This window comes from Carcharodon carcharias (assembly GCF_017639515.1).
Source record: "Carcharodon carcharias isolate sCarCar2 chromosome 37 unlocalized genomic scaffold, sCarCar2.pri SUPER_37_unloc_1, whole genome shotgun sequence".
Taxonomy (NCBI): Eukaryota; Metazoa; Chordata; class Chondrichthyes; order Lamniformes; family Lamnidae; genus Carcharodon; species Carcharodon carcharias.
The window spans coordinates 2,311,553-2,333,830 of NW_024470758.1; the positions used below are offsets into that span (position 1 = coordinate 2,311,553).

At 49.4% G+C, this 22,278-nt stretch overlaps 1 protein-coding gene across 1 annotated transcript in view; it reads left to right on the forward strand.

Annotated features, from left to right (window-relative positions):
- The window catches only part of cnih2 (cornichon family AMPA receptor auxiliary protein 2), a 279,942-nt gene that overhangs the window by 55,895 nt on the left and 201,769 nt on the right, over positions 1–22,278 (forward strand). The window contains exon 2 of the mRNA XM_041181834.1: positions 16,830–16,898. Coding sequence (XP_041037768.1) covers positions 16,830–16,898 — 69 coding nt within the window. The remainder of the gene's footprint in view (positions 1–16,829; positions 16,899–22,278) is intronic.

Sequence of the window (22,278 nt, forward strand, 5' to 3'; positions counted from 1 at the left end):
AGGAAGCTTTACTCTGTTTCTGACCGTGTGCTGTACCAGTCCTGGGAGTGTTTGATGGGGACAGTGTAGAGGGAGCTTTACTCTGCATCTAACACCGTGCTGTACCTGTCCTGGGAGTGTTTGACGGGGACAGTGAAGATTGAGCTTTACTCTGTATGTAACCCCGTGCTGTACCTGTCCTGGGAGTGTTTGATGAGGACAGTGTATAGAGAGCTTTACTCTGTATCTAACCCCGTGCTGTACCTGTACTATGAGTGTTTGCAGGGGACAGTGTAGAGGGCATTTTACTCTGTATCTAGCCCCATGCTGTACCTGTCCTGGGAATGTTCGATGGGGACAGTGTCGAGGGAGCTTTACTCTGTATCTAACCCCGTGCTGTACCTGTCCTTGGAGTGTTTGATGGGGACAGTGTAGAGGGAACTTTACTCTCTATCTAATCCTGTGCTGTAACTGCCCTGGAAGTATTTGATGTTGATAGTATAGAGGGAGCTTTTCTCTGTATCTCACCGCGTGCTGTACCTGTCTGGGGAGTGTTTGATGGGGACCGTCTAGAGGGAGCCTTACTCTGTATCTAACCCTGTGCTGTAGCTGTCCTGGGCGTTTTTGTTGGGGATAGTGTAGAGGGAACTTTACTCTGTATCTAACCCTGTGTTGTACATGTCCTGGGAGTGTTTGATGGGGCACAGTGTAGAGGGAGCTTTACTCTCCATCTAACCCTGTGCTGTACCTGTACTATGAGTGTTTGGAGGGGACAGTGTAGGGGGCCTTTTACTCTGTATCTAACCCCATGCTGTCCCTGTCCTGGGAATGTTCGATGGGGACAGTTTCGAGGGAGCTTTACTCTGTATCTAACCCCATGCTGTCCCTGTCCTGGGAATGTTCGATGGGGACAGTTTCGAGGGAGCTTTACTCTGTATCTAACCCCATGCTGTACTTGTCCTTGGAGTGTTTGATGGGGCACTGTAGAGGGTGCTTTACTCTATATCCTATCCTGTGCTGTACCTGTCCTGGGAGAGTGTGATGGTGCCAGTGTAGAGGGAACTTTACTCTCCATCTAATCCTTTGCTGAACCTGCCCTGGGAGTGTTTGATGTTGGCAGTGTAGAGGTAGCTATTCTCTCTATCTAACCCCATGCTCTACCTGTTCTTGGAGTGTTTGATGGGGACAGTGTAGAGGGAGCTTTACTCTGTATGTAACCCCGTGCTGTACCTGTACTTTGAGTGTTTGCCGAGGACAGTGTAGAGGGCATTTTACTCTGTATCTAACCCCGTGCTGTACGTGTCCTGGGAGTGTTTGATGGGGACAGTGTAGATTGAGATTTACTCTGTATCGTATCCTTTGCTGTACCTGTCCTGGGAGAGTTTGATGGGGAGAGTGTAGATGGAATTTTACTCTCCATCTAATCCTGTGCTTTACCTGCCCTGGGACTGTTTGATGTGGACAGTGTAGAGGTAGATATACTCTGTATCTAACCGCGTGCTGTACCTGTCCTTGAAGTGTTTGATGGAGATAGTTTAGAGGGAGTTTTACTCTGTATCTTACCCTGTGCTATAACTGTCCTGGGAGTGTTTGTCGGGGAGAGTGTAGAGCGAGTTTTACTCTGTATCTAACCCCATGCTGTACCTGTCCTGGGAGTGTTTGATGGGGACAGTGAAGAGGGAGCGTTACTCTATATCTAACACTGTGCTGTTCCTCTCCTGGGAGTGTTTATATGGGGACAGTGTAGAGTTATCTTTATTCTGTATTTAACCCCGTGCTATACCTGTCCAGGGAGTGTTTGATGGGGACAGTGAAGAGGGAGCTCTACTTTGTATCTAACCCCGTGCTGTACTTGCCCTGGTAGTGTTCAATGGGGACAGTTTAGAGGGAGATTTACTCTGTATCTCACCTTGTGCTGTACCTGTCCCGGGAGTGTTTGATGCGGCCTGTGTAGAGGGTGCTTTACTCTGTATCGAAACCTGTGCTGTACCTGTCTTGGGAGTGTGTGATGCGGACTGTGTAGAGGGAGCTTTACTCTGTATCTAACACTGTGCTGTACCTGCCCTGGGAGTGTTTGATTGGGACAGTGTAGAGGGAGCTTTACTCTGTGTCTAACCCAGTGCTGTACCTGTCCTGGGAGTGTTTGATGCAGACTGTGTAGAGGGTGCTTTACTCTGTATTGAACCCCGTGCTGTACCTGTCCTGAGAGTGTTTGATGGGGACAGTATAGAACAAGCTTCACTCTGTATCACTCTGTACCTGGCTGTGGATTATTGACTCTTTAGGTAGTCGGAAGATCGTGTCTTACTCTGCATCCCTCCGCTCATTGAAAGCATCATTCACCCAATTCAGATGTAAAACAAATAAATGAATGAAATGAATGAAGAATTGAAGTATTTTTACTGCAGAGTGGGCTGAGTGTTGTGCCTACTGAGTACATGGCCTAGATTTTCTGGCAGCTCGAAGACTGGGAGGTGATCTCATTGAGACATAAACTGATTGGAGTATCGGACAAGGTAGGGGCTGCGTTCATGCCTCCCTCTGGCTCCAGGGTCCAGAACTAGGAGGTTGGAGTCTCAGGATTGGAAGGGGGTTGGGTGTGAGGGGGGAGGGGGAGGGTGAGTGGGGAGTGGGATGGCCATTTTGGACTGCAATGAGGAGAAATTTCTTCACTCGCCGGATTGTGATTCTGCGGAATTAACCTCCCCAGGGAGTTCAGGACGCTCAGCTCATCGAGTGTAGTCAGGACTGAGATCGGTAGATGCTTTGGCGCCCATGAAGTCAGGATTGGATTGAATGGCGGAGCAGGGTTGATGGATGTGTGACCTAGCTCTTCTTCTGTTTCTTACATCCTTAGGGATGAAGGTGGTACAATGTGGAGCTTAAGAAAGAAAGAACTCCATTTCTGCAGCACCTTCCATGACCTCAGGATGCCCTGGTGAAGGGTATTTGAGGCCTGGCCGCTGTTGCAATGCCGGAAACGCAGTGTCCCATTTGCGCACAGCAAGATCCTACCATCAGCGATGTGATCATGTCCCACACCATCTGTTTTAAGTGGATGTTGATGTTGAGGAATAGATATTGGCCCCAGGGCACTGGGGAGGACTCCCCCTTTGCTTTTCTTCCGATAGTGGCCGTGGGGTCTTTTACTCCCCACCTGACATCACATCTGTACAGCGGCACCCCTGACAGTGCAACATTCCCTCAGTCCTGCACTGGGAGGGTTGGCCTAGATTTTGTGCTCAGGCCCATGGGGTGGGACTCGAACCCATGACTTGGTGGCTGAAAGGCAGGAGCATTTCCCGCGGAGGATGAATCTCCATTGGGTTCAGGTCATAAAATTAACCAGGTCGTGTTCACGTACCCCCGAGGTGGCCCCGGGGAGATAATCCTGTCAAGGGAAAATCGATGCAGACGTCAGGCACGTCCCACAGAGAGCGGGGGAGGGCAGGGAACGTGCACTTTGGCAAGGCAATGGGACATTTCTCCGGAGTCTCGGGTTCAACAGATAAAAGGTCCTGGAAATCATAGGTGAGGGTGTTTCGTATGGAGAATTCAGCCAATTTATGCCGTGTTGGCTCATCATCGACGCCAGGCTGAGAAACTACTGCTCCCATCTGATTGAGTCACAGGAGGAAAGGAACAGGAGGGAATGGGAATGGTCAAATGGCCCTGCATAACCCAGCGCTCCGGTCCCCTAACTCTCCCATCAGAGCACGTCCCACTATTCCCCAAACTCTCCCATCAGAGCCCATCCCTCTCTCCCCAAACTCTCTCATCACAGCCCATCCCTCCATCCCCAAACTCTCCCATCAGAGCACGTCCCACTATTCCCCAAACTCTCCCATCAGAGCCCATCCCTCCATCCCCAAACTCTCCCATCAGAGCCCATCCCTCTCTCCCCAAACTCTCTCATCACAGCCCATCCCTCCATCCCCAAACTCTCCCATCAGAGCACGTCCCACTATTCCCCAAACTCTCCCATCAGAGCCCATCCCTCCATCCCCAAACTCTCCCATCAGAGCCCATCCCTCTCTCCCCAAACTCTCTCATCACAGCCCATCCCTCCATCCCCAAACTCTCCCATCAGAGCACGTCCCACTATTCCCCAAACTCTCCCATCAGAGCCCATCCATCTCTCCCCAAACTCTCATCACAGCCCATCCCTCCATCCCCAAACTCTCCCATCAGAGCCGTCCCCCTATTCCCCAAACTCTCCCATCAGAGCCATCTCCCTATTCCCCAAACTCTCCCATCACAGCCCATCCCTCTATCCCCCAAACTCTCCCATCACAGCCCATCCCTCTATCCCCCAAACTCTCCCATCACAGCCCATCCCTGTATTCCCCAAACTCTCCCATCACAGCCCATCCCGCTATTCCCCAAACTCTCCCATCACAGCCCATCCCGCTATTCCCCAAACTCTCCCATCACAGCCCATCCCGCTATTCCCCAAACTCTCCCATCAGAGCCCATCCCTCTAGTCAAAGCCCATTCTTTGAGAATCATGGAATAATGGAATTCTAAAGCACAAGAGGGGGCTGGTCATGCCATCGTGCCTCTTTGAAATAGCTATCCTATTAGACTCATTCCCTCTCTACGATCCCATAGCCCTGCAATTCTTTCCCCTACAAGTATTTATCCAATTCCCCCTTTGGAAAGTCCCTGTTGAATCTGCTTCCGCCGCCCTTTCAGGCAGTGCCTTCCAGATCACAACAACTCGCTGACTAAAAATATTCTCCTCATCTTCCCCCCTCTCTGGTCCTTTTACCGATTCTCTTCAATCTGTGTCCCCCTCTGGTTACCGAGCCTCCTGCCGCTGGGAAACAGTCTCCCCTTACCAAAAGCCTGTCATCATTTCGAGGACCTCGATTAAATCTCCCCCCCTTAGCTTCTTTGCTCAGAGGAGAAGGCTTGGCTTCTTCACCATCTCTACATAAAGCTCCGTATCTCTGATATAATTCGGGCCAACCTTACTGCACCCTCTCCAAGGCCTCATTAAGCCCAGTGCCCAGAACTGAGCACAGTTTTTTTCTAGATCAGGCCTGGCTGGTGATTTGTAAAGGTTTAACATAACTGGCCAGTTTTTGTACTTTCCATCTTTATTTATAGAGTCAAGGTTTCTAAATGCTTCCCCTCACAGCCTTCTCAGTACAATAAACAGGCGAACGCTGATTGCTGTGGAGCAACAGAGGGACCTTGTGGTGCACGTTCACAAACAGTTAACTATTGCCGAAAAGAGAGACATGTTGCCGAGGTTTTGCACCTTTGAGTCATCAGGACAAACGCAAGAATGTCAAATTTCAAACGATCGCTACAATTTATATGTACTACAGGAGAAAAGGGTGCTGATTGGTTGGCACGTTGACTCTGATTGGGCGAGGCGTTGCCGTGGAGAAAGCAACGGGGAACTATAGACTCGCGGGTAATTCAAAAATGGGTGCAAGGCTTTGAACACATTCTTTTTGTTTGCAGAGAATGGTTCTCTGTGTATCAATGTGTGTTGCTTCTAGCAAGCAGAAATGAGCCACATTAAGACCATGACTGGTTATCTTAAATTGGTTGTTAGTGTAGCCATTAGCGTACTCAAGATTGTTCAGCAAGTGCTGTACAATTGCAGAATCATATGTAACAGTAGACATCCTGTTTTCGGTTTTGCAAGTGTGGGCTGGTCGAGTGCAGTCTATACCCTGTAGTAGGACAGGTCGATAAGGTGGTTAGAAAGGCATTTGACATGTGTTCCTTTAGTGGCCATTACGTATCATATAAGAGCAGGTCAGTTATTCTCGAACTGCACACAACATGAGTCAAACTGCAGCTTCAGTACACTTGGGCTGATGAGTGGCAAGTAACATTTGTAGCACACAAGTGCCAGGCAATTACCATCTCCAACAAGAGAGAATCACCCCTTCATTTTCAATGGCATTACCATCACTGAATCCCCCACTATCAATATCCTGGGGATTACCATTGACCAGAAACTGAACTGGGCCAGCCATACAAATACTGTGGCTAGAAGAGCAGGTCAGAGGTGAGGAATTCTGCAGTGAGTAACTCACCCCCTGACTCTACAAAGCCTGTCCACCATCTACAAGGCACAAGTCAGGAGTGTGATGGAATACTCTCCACTTGCCTGGATGAGTGCAGCTCCAACAACACCATCCAGAGCAAAGCAGCCCATTTGATTGGCTCCCCATCCACAAACATTCACTCCCTCCACCACCGACGCACAGTAGCAGCAGTGTGTGTACCATCTACAAGATGCACTGCGGCAACTCACCAAGGCTCCTTTGACAGCACCTTCCAAACACATGACCATTACCATCTAGAAGGACAAGGGCAGCAGACACATGGGAACACCACCACCTGCAAGTTCCTCTCCAAGCCACTCACCATCCTGACTTGAAACTACATCGGCTGTTCCTTTACTGTCGCTGGGTCAAAATCCTGGAACCCGCTTCCTAACAGCACTGTGGGTGTACCTACACCACAGGGACTACAGCGTTTCAAGAAGGCGGCTCACGCCCACCTTCTCAAGGGGCAATAAGGGTTGGGCAATAAATGCTGGCCTAACCAGCAACACCTCCATCCTGTGAACAAATCAGTTTAAAAAAAGACAGATGCAAAGAACTCCTTTAGTACCTCAGTCATACCCTCTGCCTCTACAAGAAGATTTCATTTTTGGTTCCTTCATTTGCCCCACTGTTCCTTTGACTATTTATTATTTATGTTTTCATAAAGCACTTCTGGATTCCTTTTTTGTCAGCCTAATCTCACACTCTCTCTTTGCCTCTCATTCACTTTTATGGATCTCTGTATTTTCTGTACTCAGTTTGCTTCTGTACTGTATTCCAAAGCTCATACTTGTCATAAAACTCATTTCTTCCTGTTTCATATGTTGATATTATTAGTTTTCCAAGGAACTCTAGCTTTGACTGCTCTACCTCTCTCTAGCTCGGGATTGTTGCACATAAACAATCTCTTCCCATTGGACATCTCGCATCGTTCAATTTCTGTTTTCGATTCCAATTTACCTGGGCCAGATCCTTGTTCAACTCAGTGAAGTTAGCCCCCCTCCGTTGAAGTATTTTTATGCTTTGAGTGTATCTTATCCTTTTCCATAACTATTCCAAACCTGTTATTATGATCACTATTCCCCAAATGCTCCCCCCACTGAAACATGCTCCACTTGTCCCACTTGATTTCCCAGAATCAGCGCTGCTTCCTTCCTCATTATGCTGGAAGCACGCTAATCAAGAAAGATTTTTGGTACACATTTCAGGGATTCCTTCCCCCCCTTTGAGCTTTACAGTGTCACTATCACAGTTTATATTAGGATCATTGATGTTCCCCTATTATCACAACCCTCCAGATTCTAGTGCTTTCTGTGACATGCCTGCGCATTTGTTCCTTTATCTCCTCCCCGCTATTTCGTGGTCTGTTGTATACACTCAGTAGCATAATAGGCGGCTTACCACCACCTTCTCAAGGGCAATTAGGGGTGGGCAATAAATACTGGCCTAGTCAGCAACACCCACACGCCATGAACAAATTAAAAAAAAGCTCCCCTATTGTTCTTAATTCTAACCAAATAGATTCTATCTTTGACCTCTCACATAGATCATCCCTCTCCGGTACCACAATTGTCTCTTTGATCAGCGCTGTCACAGCAATCCATTTTTATCCTTTCCTATCTTTCTTGAACACCTTACATCGTGGGATATAAAGTTCTCAACCCCTCCCCTGCTTTGAGACAGGCCTCTGTTATTGCCACGGCAACAGAGTCAGAGTCACATTAGGTGACTGGTGCCTGCAGCTCACCCACCTTATTTACCACACTCTGTTACATTCACTGACGCGCACAAGCAACCCTAACACGGACTGCCTTGCGTTTACCCCCTGTCTAATTCCTCCTATTTCTGAACTATTCTTAACTCTGGGCCTGGGGATGTAAGGGGAAGGGTGTTATTATCCCCTCAGTCTTGCGAGCGAAGGGCCTCGGCACAGGATGCTGTGCAGACTGAAAAGAATAGGGCAAAGGCTAAGATAAATCAAGATAATGCAGAGCCTGTGTTTTAAAAGATTGCAGGGGAAAAAAGTGATAAAGGCTTTTATTTATATCGTGCCTTTTATGACCTGTAAGCGCTTTACATCCAGTTTCTGATGTGTGTTCACTGTTGTGATGCAGGAAATGTAGCGACCAATTTTAAGCAGAGCAAGGCTCCCACAAACAGCAACGTGACCATGACGAGATTCGGGTTATTTATTTTTTTTTGTTTTCAATGATGTTTGTTGAGGGAATGACTGTCAGGAGGGTGCCCCCTGCTCTTCCACCTGCGAAGGCAGACGGCCCACGCGGCAAGCGGCTCCTCCGACAGCGCAGCACTCCCTCAGCGTCAGCACTGGGCGGGGCCGACCTGGGCTTTGGGCTCAAGTCCCTGGGAGTGGCCCTGAGGAGAGATTGCTGTCGATGAATTCGCTGCTTTAAGGAGTGGGGGAGGGGGCGGGGTGCTGGTTTGGAAGTTGGTGAGGTGTTCTACCACTCTGAAATCCTCGGGGAAAAATACCACTTGGAGGAGCTGACTCAGAAGGCGCATGGGGAAGAGCCCATTTAGGACACTGGACAAGGCTGGTAGTTCCCTTGTAGCCCATTTCGATCCCTTCCCCTCACTAGGGCCATCTGCCACTAGCTTGCTTCCCTTAATGTCCCCATTAGCACATCCTTTAGCTAATATCACCACCGTCAACACCCCTTTGTCCTTTTGTCAATGACATCTTTGGCAGTCTCTTCTTGGCCTCCACCTATCACTGGCCCCGTATCGAGCTCTACCTGTCCCATCCCCCTCTACCAGCTTATATTTCATCTCATCTCTACATGTGTTAGTCCTGGTGAAGGGTCACACGGACTCGAAACGTCAACTGTGTCCCTCTCCGCAGACGCTGTCAGACCTGCTGAGTTTTTCCAGCTATTTTTGTTTTTGTTCTGGTAGTTCCCTCGTTGCCTGCGTGAGCGGTGGGCGGACATGTCCTTGCTGCACTAGTCACCGGGCCTGTTGTGTCTTCCCTCCTGTGGATCCCAAGGCTGTGGTAGCCGAAGGACACTTCAATGTTTCGACTTCTGAATCGTGCATGACTCAGTCCTGGCAGCAGGTGGCAATGTTGGCGGAGTGTGTGTTTCTTTATTTTTTTTGTCGAAGAGGTTTCTGGGTTGGCTAGCTCGAGGCTGTTGGTGCTGTTGAAATGGAGGAAGATTCTCCGAGGTGGTTTTTTTTTTGATGAGGATGAAGACGAGGTGATTTTTCAGGGCCGTTAGTTGTTTAGGGAAATACCAAATAGGTCGCAGGTTTTGGAAGGGTTGGGGGTGGAGAAGACGAGGACAAGTGATTTGACTCTCCGTAGGCCTGAGCTTTCCATTGTGACAACAATCTTTCATTAACATCACTCTTACGCTGTCTTTCCCGAATTCCTTATCCTTTCTGAAGACCCCTGTGCAGCCTATAACTGGGCAGCAGTGACCCCACCCCGCTCCTGTACGCTTCAGAGTCTTGGTCAAGCTACAACAGGGACTAGCCACATAAGTACTGTGGCTACAAGAGCAGGTCAGAGGCTGGGAATCCTGCGGAGAGTAACTCACCTCCTGACTCCCCCCAGAGCCTGTCCACCATCTACAAGGCACAAGTCAGGAGTGTGATGGAATACTCCCCACTTGCCTGGATGAGTGCAGCTCCCACAACACTCAAGAAGCTCAACACCATCCAGGACAAAGCAGCCCCGCTTGATTGACACCCCATCCACAAACATTCACTCCCTCCACCACTGACGCACAGTAGCAGCAGTGTGTGTACCATCTGCAAGATGCACTGCAGCAACTCACCAAGGCTCCTTCGACAGCACCTTCCAAACCCATAACCTCTACCATCTAGAAGGACAAGGGCAGCAGACACATGGGGAACACCACCGCCTGCAAGTTCCTCTCCAAGTCACTCACCATCCTGACTTGGAAATATATCGGCCGTTCCTTCACTGTCGCTGGGTCAAAATCCTGGAACTCCCTAACAGCACTGTGGGTGTACCTACACCTCAGGGACTACAGGACTCAAGAAGGCAGCTCACCACCACCTTCTCAAGGGCAACTAGGGATGGGCAATAAAAATACTGGGCCCAGCCAGCGATGCCCATGCCCCATGAAAATATAGAAAGAACCTCAAAGCTCCGGAGAAGTACCACCGGATCACAAGGTCCTCCAAATCTGGTGACATGAAAGGCAGTCCAACAACAGCGTCCTCTTCCAGGCCAACACGCCTGGTATCGAGGCGCTAATCACGCAAAACCAGCTTCCCTGCCTGAGACATGTCGCTCATACGCCTGAGACCAGACTCCCAAAGTAATTACTCTACCCGGAACTCGGAGGCACGAGACTCCCAGGAGGACGGTGGGGACGCTTTTAGGGATGTCCTCAAAGCATCCCTAAGAGGTCAAACGCCCCCCACTGGTGTCCCTGGCTTGTGACTGGTCAAAGTGGAGAAGGCTTATCCAGGACAAACACATCGAGAGGATCCGTTGGGAACGTGAAGAGGTGAAGTCAAGATGTCCGAGGGAGAGCATAAACTGCCAAACAACCCATCTACCCCACCCTTCCAGCACCCCCTGCCCCGCATGTGGCCGAGTCTGCAGACCATGCACTGTACAGACCAGCCATCTCAGAACCTGTCAACCTGGAACAGAAGCAAGTGCTCCTCAGACTGCCTAAGAAGGACACGGCTGGGAATATTAACTTCCAGTCATGCTCTGCTTCTCCTCAGGTCTCTGTAATGATTAAGCATCAAATCCATTAATGGGATAAATAGTTGAAGGAGAAAAACAAGCGAGGGATAAGGGGAAAGAGTGGAAGGAGTGGGATCAATTAGGATACTCGTTGTAAGAGCTAGCACAGACTTGATGGGTCGAATGTCTTCCTTTTGTGTTGTACTTTACAATGATTCTAGTGCTATTTGGCTCTCTCAGTCTTCTGTGCACCCTTCTTTTCCTCCCCTCTAATGTTTCATTCTGGTGTCAATTCCCCTGGCCTAAATAGTTTAAATGCTCCCTCTCAGGATGAGTTAAGCTTTCGTTGAGGCTATTGGTCCCAGCTCCATTGAGGTGCAATCCATCTAATCTCCTAACTCCCCATCAAAGATCATCCCTCTAATCCCCTATCTTTCCCATCTAAGACCTTCCCTCTAATCCCTTATCTCTCCCATTGAAGACCATTCTTCTAATCCCCTCATTCTCCCATTGAAGACCATCCCTCAAACCTCCTAACTCCCTACTGAAGAACACTCCTCTAATCTGCTAACACCCCATTGAAGACCATCCCTCTAATCCCCTAACTCCCCATTGAAGACCATCCCTCTAATCCCCTAACTCCCCATTGAAGACCATCCCTCTAATCCCCTAACTCTCCCATCAAAGACCATTCCTCTATTCCCCTCATTCTCCCATCGAAGGCCATCCCTCTAATCCCCTAGCTCTCCCATCAATGTCCATCCCCCTAATCCCCTAACTGCCCATTTATAACCATCCCTCTAATCCCCTAACTCCCCCTCGAAGACCATCCCTCTAATCCCCTAACTCTCCCATCAAACACCATTCCTCTAATCCCCTAACTCTCCCATTGAAGCCCATCTGTCTAGACACTAACCTCTTCCATTGGAGTCTCTCCTTCTAGTTCTCTAACTCTCCAATTAAAGACCATCCCTCAGCCTCTATCCCCTCCCCATCCGCTCTCAGCATACCCTCTCCCATTTCCCCGCAGCAACATGTAGAAATTGCAACATGTAAAAGCCCATTCCGACCATCTGCTGCTTATTGGTTTACCTACCGCACAAGCAAATGGCCCCAAACATTGCCAGTACCCGTATTCAGTCATCCCTTTATCTTTCAACCACCTATTCACTCTCATTCTCCCCGGCTCTCCCATTTTCCCTCTCTCCATTTAACATACACACTCCCACCCCAAACCCCCACCCTTTTTCAGACCTCTTTCCTTCTCTTTAACCCCATCTCTCTCTCTCTTTCTTCATCTGTCTCTCTATCTGCCTCTCCCTCTCAATCTCTCCACCTCATACTATCTCTGCCTCTTTGGAGGGGGTGAGTCGATAGAGATCTTTAAAGTTCCAAAAGGTTTTGATGGAGTGGATACACTTGTGGGGGAGGGCGTAATGAAGTGTCATCAATATAAGGTAGTCACCAAAAAATCTGATGGGGGAATTCAGGAGAAACCCTTTTAACCTGAAGAGTAGAATGTGCCACCACAGGGAGCGGTTGAAGCAAATAGCACAGGTACATTAAGGAGAAGCTAGACAATAATTGGAGGGAGAAGGGAATAGAGAGTTACGACGTTAGGTTCCGATAAGCAAAGATGGAAGACGGTTTGAGTGGAGCATAAACACCAGGGTAGGGACCTTGGTTCAAATCCCATTGGGGCCAATGGTGAAATTTGAATTCAATAAAAATCTGGGATTAAAAGTCTAACGATGACCATGAATTGATTGTCATCAAATCCCATCTGGTTCACTGATGTCCTTTAGGGAAAGGAATCTGCTGTCCATGCCTGGCCTACGCGTGACTCCAGACCCCACAGCAATGTGATTGACTCTTAAAAATTCCCTCTGAGCAAGGACAATTAAGGATGTGCAATAAATGCTGGCCTAGCCAGCAACACCCACATCCCACAAGTGAATTAAAACAATCCAACTATTTTTCTGTCTCCCTTGATCTACATCTCTCAGCTCCCTTTCTCTATTTATGTCTGTCTTACTCTTTCTCTCTCTCTCTCTCACTCCAATATCTCACTCACTTTTTATCTCTCTGATCTGCTCAAGCTGCCTGCCCTTTCCTTCTTCCAGTACAAGACACTGCTTCAGCCTCAGCTGGAGTATTAAGCCCAGTTCTGGGTGCCCCGCACTTTAGGAAGGATGTGGAGGCGCTAGAGAGAGTGCGGAAAAGATTGGCAGGAATGGTTCCAGGGATGAGGAACCTCAGTTACGTGGATAGATCGGAGAAGCTGTGACTGTTCTCCTTGGAGGAGAGAAGGCTGAGAGGGGATTTGATAGAGGTGTTCAAAACCGTGAGGGGTCTGGACAGAGCTGATAGGGAGAAACTGCTCCCATTGGTTTTCTTGTGTTGGTGTGGTGAAAGGATCGAGAATGAGAGGGCACAGATTCAAAGTAATTGGCCAAAGAAGCAATGGCCACATTTTCACACAGTGAGTGACTAGGGTCTGGAAAGCACTGCCCAAGAGTGTGGTGGAGGCAGGTTCAATCAAGGCTTTCAAAAGCAAATTGGATCTTTTTTTTTGTTCTTTCATGGGATGTGGGCCTCACTGGCAAGGCCCCTAATTACCCTTGAACTGAGTGGCTTGCTTGGCCATTTCAGAGTCAACCACATCGCTGTGTGGGTCTGGAGTCACGTGTAGGCCCAGACCAGGTAAGGACAGCAGATTTCCTTCCCTAAAGGGTACATTAATGAACCAGATGGGTTTTTACAGCAATCAATGATGGTTGTCATGGTCACCGTCACTGAATCTAGCTTTCAATTACAGATTTATTAATTGAATTTAAATTCCCATGGATAGGTGCATCGGTGGGATTTGAAATCATGACCCCCAGAGAATTAGCCTGGGCTACTGGTTTACTCATCCAATGACTTTACCCATACACCACTGTCTCCCCTTGAAAAGAAAAATTTTGCAGGGCTACAAGGAAAAGGCAGGGGGAGTGGCGCCAGGCGAATTGCTCCTTCAGAGGGCCAGCACAGACACAATGGGTCAAATGGCCTCCATCATGCATTGTAACCGTTCTATGATCCGATGACTCCCCTCTTTATCTCTCTATCTCCTCGCTCAAACCTCCACGAAAGTTGATCCATTTCGAGCAGTGGCGACATTCCCCATCCCCTCCCAGCCCCCCTCCGGTCTCCCTGCTATCTTCAGCGCTAGCTGAGTGTGGAACTGCTCGTCCTGCAGTCCCTCAGAAATCACCAGGGAACTGACCTCGGCGGGAGTGGGGGTGGGAGGGGGGGCGGGGGGAGCGGGGAGGAGTGAAAAGCGAGCCCTTAGGCTGTGGGATCTTAATGGAGGCTCAGGGAGTGCTCTTGAGCGGGCCCTACACTGCACTCCCTCGCTCACATTAAACTGGAACTGGAGGAATGGTCTATATGCTCTGTTCGCAAAACAATTAATCAGTAAAATAAACTGATACAGGGTGTGACAGCCACTGATGGGGCACTATAAACAAAAAAGTAAATTAAGCTTTCAAAGGAAACTTAACAAAATTAAATCAAATGGTGTTCCAAGGGCTGAAGATGCACTCCAGCCCCTGTGATGCCCAACGAGGATATGGAGGCATTGGAGTGGGTGCAGAGGAGGTTTACCAGGATGCTGCCTGGTCTGGAGGTTATTAGCTATAAGGAGAGGTTGGAGAAACTCGGATTGTTCTCACTGGAGCGATGGAGATTGAGGGGCGACTTGATAGAAGTTTACAAAATTATGAGTGGCATGGACAGAGTAGATAGTCAGAAGCTTTTTCCCAGGGTGGAAGAGTCAATTACTAGGGGACATAGATTTAAGGTGAGAGGAGAAAACTATAGAGGAGATGTGTGGGGCAAGTTTTTTACGCAGAGGTTAGTGAGTGTCTGGAATTCGCTGCCAGAGGAGGTGGTGGAAGCAGGTACGATAGTGATGTTTAAGAGGAAGCTTGACAAGTACATGAATAGGATGGGAATAGAGGGATACGGACCCCGGAAGTGCAAAATGTTTTAGTTGACGGGCAATATGACCGGCGCAGGCTTGGAGGGCCGAAAGGCCTGCTCCTGTGCTGTACTTTTCTTTGTTCTTTGATTGTGGGAGGCCTCAGGCCTACCAGTGGGACACTGCATGCTCCCTCTCCAGGGCTACCCGGCCGTGAACATAGCCACGGAAGAGGGGCAGACAGTCAGGCCAGGCAACCCCCTTGACCTCCCGCTGCTTGAAACCTGTTCATGGTCACCTTGGCCAGGCCTAGGAGCAGGCTTACAAGGAGGTGATCCCAGGAAGGAACTATCTGTGTGCCGGCTTATTGATAAACTAGCAGAGGCTGGACCTGTGCAGGCCCTGCCCTCTCCACCCACACCCATCGCCTCTCACTTCCCCCTTTGAAGCTGCCCTTCAACAGCCTCACGGGGGTAAGAATGCTGGAAAAGGCAAGTCCAGCACAGGCACGAGGAGTCAGTTCCTCTCTCCATCGGAGGCGGAAGCGTCAGATTTACAAAGTGCTGAATCAGGGCCTGTTTAGTGAGTCACTCAGTAATTCAGGAGCCTGAAAAAGCAGCACAGAACCTGAAAAAAAACAAATATAAACACCATGAGAGATTTTACACCGACAGCCTCAGCTATTGAACAGGTGGAGCTGTCTCCAGGGGCAATCAGAGCCACAGATTGATTCAAATGAACAGCCTGATAATTAAACACTGGCATCATTAAAGATACAGATCAGATGGTGAATGAGAAAAGATTTGGGTCCATTGGGATTGTGTACATTGGGAGTGAATGGGAAGGGGTTTGTGTCCATTGGGATTGTGTACATTGGGAGTGAATGGGAAGGGGTTTGGGTCCATTGGGATTGTGTACAATGGGAGTGAATGGGAAGGGGTTTGGGTCCATTAGGATTGTTTACAATGGAGTGAATGGGAAAGGGTTTGTGTCCATTGGGAGTGTGTACAATGGGAGTGAATGGGAAGGGGTTTGTGTCCATTGGGATTGTGTACATTGGGAGTGAATGGGAAGGGATTTGGGTCCATTGGGATTGTGTACAATGGGAGTGAATGGGAAGGGGTTTGGGTCCATTGGGATTGTTTACAATGGAGTGAATGGGAAGGGGTTTGTGTCCATTGGGAGTGTGTACAATGGGAGTGAATGGGAAGGGGTTTGTGTCCATTGGGATTGTGTACATTGGGAGTGAATGGGAAGGGGTTTGGGTCCATTGGGATTGTGTACAATGGGAGTGAATGGGAAGAGGTTTGGGTCCATAGGGATTGTGTACAATGGGAGTGAATGGGAAGGGGTTTGGGTCCATTGGGATTGTGTACAATGGGAGTGAATGGGAAGAGGTTTGGGTCCATTGGGATTGTGTAGAATGGGAGTGATTGAGAAGGGGTTTGGTCTATTGGGATTGTGTACAATGGGAATGAATGAGAAGGGGTTTGGTCTATTGAGATTGTGTACAGTGGGTCTGAAACTTCTCCAGTGGACCTGAAGCACTTGAGAGTCAATCACATGATGTGGGACCAGAGGCACATGAAGGCCAGACAGGGGTAGGGACAACAGGTTTCCTTCACTGAAGGGCATCGCCGGCACAGTTATTTTTTCTACTTCCCGAAACAAAATGATCAAAGCTATTGAATTTACTTTCATGATTTGCCATCGTGGGATTTGAACTCAGGAAATTGGAGTTGCCAGTCCAGTACCAGAGCCCTGAGAGTGCTCAGAAAGTCGCTGACCAGGTCCAGTTTTGTTGCTCATTACTCCATGTTTGACCTCCACCAGTGACCTCTTTTGACCTCACCTCCCCTTTCTGTAGGAAAGTGCGGAGGTCACTGGAACCCTGGCTGAGAATGAAAGTTTTCATGAGGGGGAAGCATAGGTAGTTTACCACCTTGGACACACACCCTGGCACTCTGTGATGTACCAGCAACAAATTACTCACCTTCAACAAGGCCCCTTTGAAGGGCACAGAATTCCTTGGATATAACTTGGCACTGGTGGCAATCTCGAATCTCAATGCCTCAATGCAATAATGCCATGCTAATCACAGGCTCTCTTATCTCTGTTACAGATCATTGCTTTTGATGAACTGAGGACGGACTTTAAGAACCCCATTGACCAGTGCAATCCTATCCGAGCAGTAAGTACCAACTTCTTTACTTGTTGTTGAGCTCCCTTTGTCCACCAATCTCTTGCCAGAGTGGGAAGGGATTTGATCCAATCTGATTCGATACAGTGGAATTAAAGGAAAAGAGGTTCGTTAGATCCATTGGGATGTAGACAATGGGAGTGAATGGGAAGAGGTTTGGCTCCATTGGGATTGTGTAGAATGGGAGTGAATGGGAAGGGGTTTTCAGTCCATTGGGATTATGTAGAATGGGAGTGAATGAGAAGGGGTTTGGGTCCATTGGGATTGTGTACAATGGGAGTGAATGGGAAGGGGTTTGGGTCCATTGGGATTGTGTACGTTGGAGTGAATGGGAAGGGGTTTTGGGTCCATTGGGATTGTGTACAATAGGAGTGAATGGGAAGAGGTTTGGATCCATTGGGATTATGTGGAATGGGAGTGAATGGGAAGGGGTTTGGGTCCATTGGGATGTAGACAATGGGAGTGAATGGGAAGAGGTTTGGCTCCATTGGGATGTGGACAATGGGAGTGAATGGGAAGAGGTTTGGCTCCATTGGGATTGTCTACATTAGAGTGAATGAGAAGGAGTTTTGTGTCCATTGGGATTGTGTTCAGTGGGAGTGAATGGGAAGGGGTTTTGGCCCATTGGGATTGTGTAGAGTGGGAGTGAACGGGAAGAGGTTTGGCTCCATTGGGATTGTGTAGAATGGAGGGATTGGGACCTCTGACAGTGCAGCACTCCCACAGCACTGCATTGGTAGTGTCAGCCTGGGTGATGGAGTCATGCCTCTAGAGTGGGGTGCAAACCTACAGCTGAGCCAGAGGCAAAGTGGGAGAGAGAGAGAGAGAGACAGAGAATGAGGTAGAATGCTACCCACTGAGCCATGATGGGCGTGTGGGAAGTGGGGGATTTAACCTACATCTCACTGTACCCCAGTGTCTCTCATTGTGTGTCTAGCTACTCTTTAGTTGAACAGTTTTTGGAAGCGAGAGCGGCACCGAGTTCTTAATGACTTATATTAATACAACTGGCTTTGACACAACGGCTCCAACTCTCCATGGTTAAGATGGGAAGGAAATTCCTGAATGGTCCATCCCCCTGACCTGAGAATCTAGAGCCAGAAGTCAAAGCCTCAGGACACGGGGGTGCCTGTTTAGGATTGGGATCTGGAGAAATGTCCTCACTCAGGGGGTTAAGAATCCTTGAGAATCTCTATCGCAGTGAGCTGAGGGTGCTAAAAAGTTGCGTATATTCAAGGCTGAGATTTTTGAACGCTTGGGGATATGGAGATAGAGTGGGGAGGTGGAGCCATGATACAACTGAATGGTGGAGCAGCCTCAATGGCTGAACACTGTTTCTATTTCCAATGCTCCTGTGTTCCTGGGGACTCTGCCAGGCTGCCATTTTGCCTTGGCTATTCGACAAGGTGGGGTGGGCAATTGTGGGTGGCGTTTGAGAGTTCCTCACCCCTTGGTGACGTGGTGCGCCATCGCTGTGAGTAAGTGGGTCTGGTAGCAGCGTACAGAAGATCTCTTGAAGATCCCAGTGATCTCTGGCCCCAGATCTGTGCAGCGCCAATCCGACTTGACTCTCCGTTCTCCTCTATTGCTCCATTCTGACACACCCTGCGTTATGGGATGGATTTTCGGGCTGACGGGTGGGAGAGCGGGGGTGTGCCTACCAGTGCCTGCCACCCCCCCCCCCCCCACCCCCCACCACCCACCCGCTCCAGTCTTACCACCGGGAGGCCCACCTGCCCAGGGGCTCACCATCCCACCGCCACTGGAATTTAACCAACGGCAGGACAGGCCCACTTCAAGTGCCCGGCCAGGCAGCTTTCATTGGACGAGCTGGTGTGGCAAGCAGGGAAGAACTGCCTCCTTAAGGGGTTCCCCACAAAGGTTCCCACCGCCCCCCTCCCACCCACCCGTGTTTCCCCTCTCCCTCAGGCACACATCAACCCAGTACCTTCACCCCGCACCATCCCTCGCCACACACTCCCCTCACCAGGGCCTACCAGACTGAGACTCCCAGACTTACCCCTGGTCCCACGGATTGGTCAGCAGCCAGCTCTGAGGTGGGACTTCCTGTTGCTGAGGGGCAGAAGTCCCACTCGAGCCAGTTGAAGGTCAGTTGGCCATTTTATAATACATTCACGGGATGTGGGCTTCGCTGGCTGGGTCAACATTTATTGCCCATCCCTAATTGCCCCCTTGAGAAGGTGGTGGTGAGCCGCCTTCTTGAACCGCTGTTGTCCCTGTGGTGTAGGTACACCCACAGTTGCTTTTAGGGAGGGAGTTCCAGGATTTTGACCCAGCGACAGTGAAGGAACGGCCAATATATTTCCAAGTCAGGTAGGTGGAGGGGAACTTGAAGGTGGTGGTGTTCCCATATGTCTGCTGCCCTTGTCCTTCTAGATGATGGTGGTCGTGGGTTTGGAAGGTGCTGTCGAGGGAGCCTTGGTGAATTCCTGCAGTGCATCTTGTAGATGGTACACACACTGCTGCTACTGTGTGTCGGTGGTGGAGGGAGTGAATGTTTGTGGATGGGGAGCCAATCAAGTGGGGTTGCTTTGTCCTGGATGGTGTCGAGCTTCTTGAGTGTTGTGGGAGCTGCACTCATCCAGGCAAGTGGAGAGTATTCCATCACACTCCTGACTTGTGCCTTGTAGATGGTGGACAGGCTTTGGGGAGTCAGGAGGTGAGTTACTCCCCACAGGATTCCCAGCCTCTGACCTGCTCTTGTAGCCACAGTATTTATATGGCTGGTCCCGTTCAGATTCTTGTCAATGGCTATGGGCAATTGGAGGTCAGCTCGCACACAATGTAAAATCCAGCCCCATGTTGCTACTGGGCTCCCTCAGTGTCGGATGTTATCGGAAGCCCTTCTATTCATTTTCAAGGGATCACATTCATGGGACATCAAGACTGGGAGATTCAGCATCACCGAGTCATTACAGCACATGAGGAGACTATTTGGCCCATCAAGTCCGTGCCGACTCTCTGTAGAGCGATCCATTCTGTCACACTCCCCCCAACCCCCGCTCTGTTCCATGGTTGCATGATCACAAGAAATAGGAGCAGGAGGAGTAGGCCATTCGGCCCCTCAAGCCTGCTTCGCCATTCGATAAGATCATCGCTAATCTGACTGTGGCCTCAACCCCACATTCCCACCTGTGCCCTCCTTAATCCTTGACTCCCTTGTCGATCAAAAATCTGTCTAACTCAGCCTTGAATATATTCACCGACCCAGTATCCACTGCCCCAGGGAGGGGGAGAGAATTCCACAGACTAATGACCCTCTGAGAGAGGAAATTCCTCCTCCTCTCGGTCTTAAACGGGAGACCCCTTATTTTGAAACAGTGCCGTCCTCGCTCTAGACTCCCCCACGAGGGGGGAAACATCCTCTCAGCCCCCTCAGAATCTTCTATGTTTCAATAAGATCATCTCTCATTCTTCCAAACGCCGTTGGCTCCATCCCAGCCTGTCCAACCTTCCCTCATAAGATAAATCCCCTTCAGGAATCAGCCTAGTCTGCCTTCTCTGAAGTGTTTCCAATAAAAATATATCCCTCCAAACAACAGATCAGTGGCTTGGTTGATCGGTGATGAATGTCAACTAGCACCAAGACATTGCAAGGCCCAAAAGTCCGAGAGAGAGAGAGAGTATTCCTCCTTAAGTCAGGAAATCAAAACTGTACACAATACTCCAGGCACAATCTTACCAATGCCCTTTATGGTTGTAGCAAGACATCCCTACTTTTATGCAATAAAGGCCAAAGCATAAAAGGCCAGCAAGTTCACAGAATCATAGAATGACAGAATTGTTACAGTGCAGAAGGAAGCCATTCGGCCCATCGCACGTACACCAGCTCTCCTAATGAGCAATGCATCCAGTGTTAATCCCTCACCTTCTCCCCCTGGCCCTGCACATTCTTCCCCTTCAAGGCCTCGATTGAACCTGCCTCCTCCTCGCTCTAAGACAGCGTATCCCAGACCCTGACCGCTCGCTGCCTGAGAAATTTTCTCCTCGCGTCTCCATTGCTTCTTCAGCCAGTTACCTTAAACCTGTGTCCTCTCGCCCTCGATCCCTCCACCAATGGGAGCAGTGTCTCTGTACCCACTCTGCCCTCACCCCTCATGATTTTGAACACCTCTATCAAATCTCCTCTCAACCTACTCTGCTCCAAGGGAAACCACCCCAACTTTTCTGATCTATCTACGTAACTGAAGTCCCTCATCCCTGGGAGCATTCTCATGAATCTTTTCTGCACCCTCTCTAATGACTTCACATCCCTCTAGTCTCACGTGACTATCAGGATGGGTAGACGTCACACCAGCTGGACCTTGGCCTTCCTTTGTTAAACAATTCCTACATTAAGTTATCCTTTGGCTAAACTTATACTCTCTCACCACATTTACTTTTGGTTCCACTCTACTTTTAAAGGGTGCTAGACAAACAATCCCTTATACCAAGCCCCCTGGAGTAAGGGGAAGAGAGAGTGTTTCCCCCCTCAAATTAAATTCCCCTCCCTCGCTACACAGAAGCCGCTAAAGACGCAATTGACACCAATGGAGCTGTGCATGTGTTTTTCTTTAGTCGTTCCCAGGGTGTGGGCGACGCTGGCTGGGCCAGCATTTGTTGCCCATCCCTAATTGCCCCTTGTGAGGGTGGGGGTGAGCTGCCCTCTTGAACCGCAGCAGTCCCTGTGGGTGTAGGGACACCTTCAGTGCTGGTAAGGAGGGAATAAGTTTATTTCCCTCCGGCGCCCATCCAATTTCCTTTGGAAATCGTTCATGGTCTCTGCTTCCACAACCCCTCTCGGGGGCAGCAGGTTCTGGGTCATTGGCACTCACTGTGTAAAAACGTTCCTCCTCACAACTCCCCCCCCCAACCCCAACCACCCCCCCACCCCCCCCATGCATCTCTTGCCTGAAACCTTAAATCTGTGTCTTGACCCCAATCCTTGTACCATTATCTAAGGGGAACAGCTCTTCCTTGTCTGCCTCACCCAAACTTGTCTTCTGTTTGGGTGGGGGGGCAGGGGGGGGGGGGCAGCAGGCAGTGGATCACTGATAATGTCACTGGGCCAGCAATGCAGAGGCCCAGGCTAATGCGTTAGGGACACAGGTTCAAATCCCACCACGGTAGCTAGTGGAATTGAATATAAATCTATAAACCTGGAATTGAGAGCTAGTCTCAGTCATCATGACTATAAAACCATTGTCATAAAAACCCACCTGGTTCATTACTGCCCCTTTCGGGAAAGAAATCTGCCATCTTTACCTCGGTCTGGCCTACATGTGACTCCAGACCCACAGCAATGTTGTTGACTCTTAACTGCCCCCTGAAATGGCCCTAGCAAGACACTCAGTTGTATCAAACCGCTTCA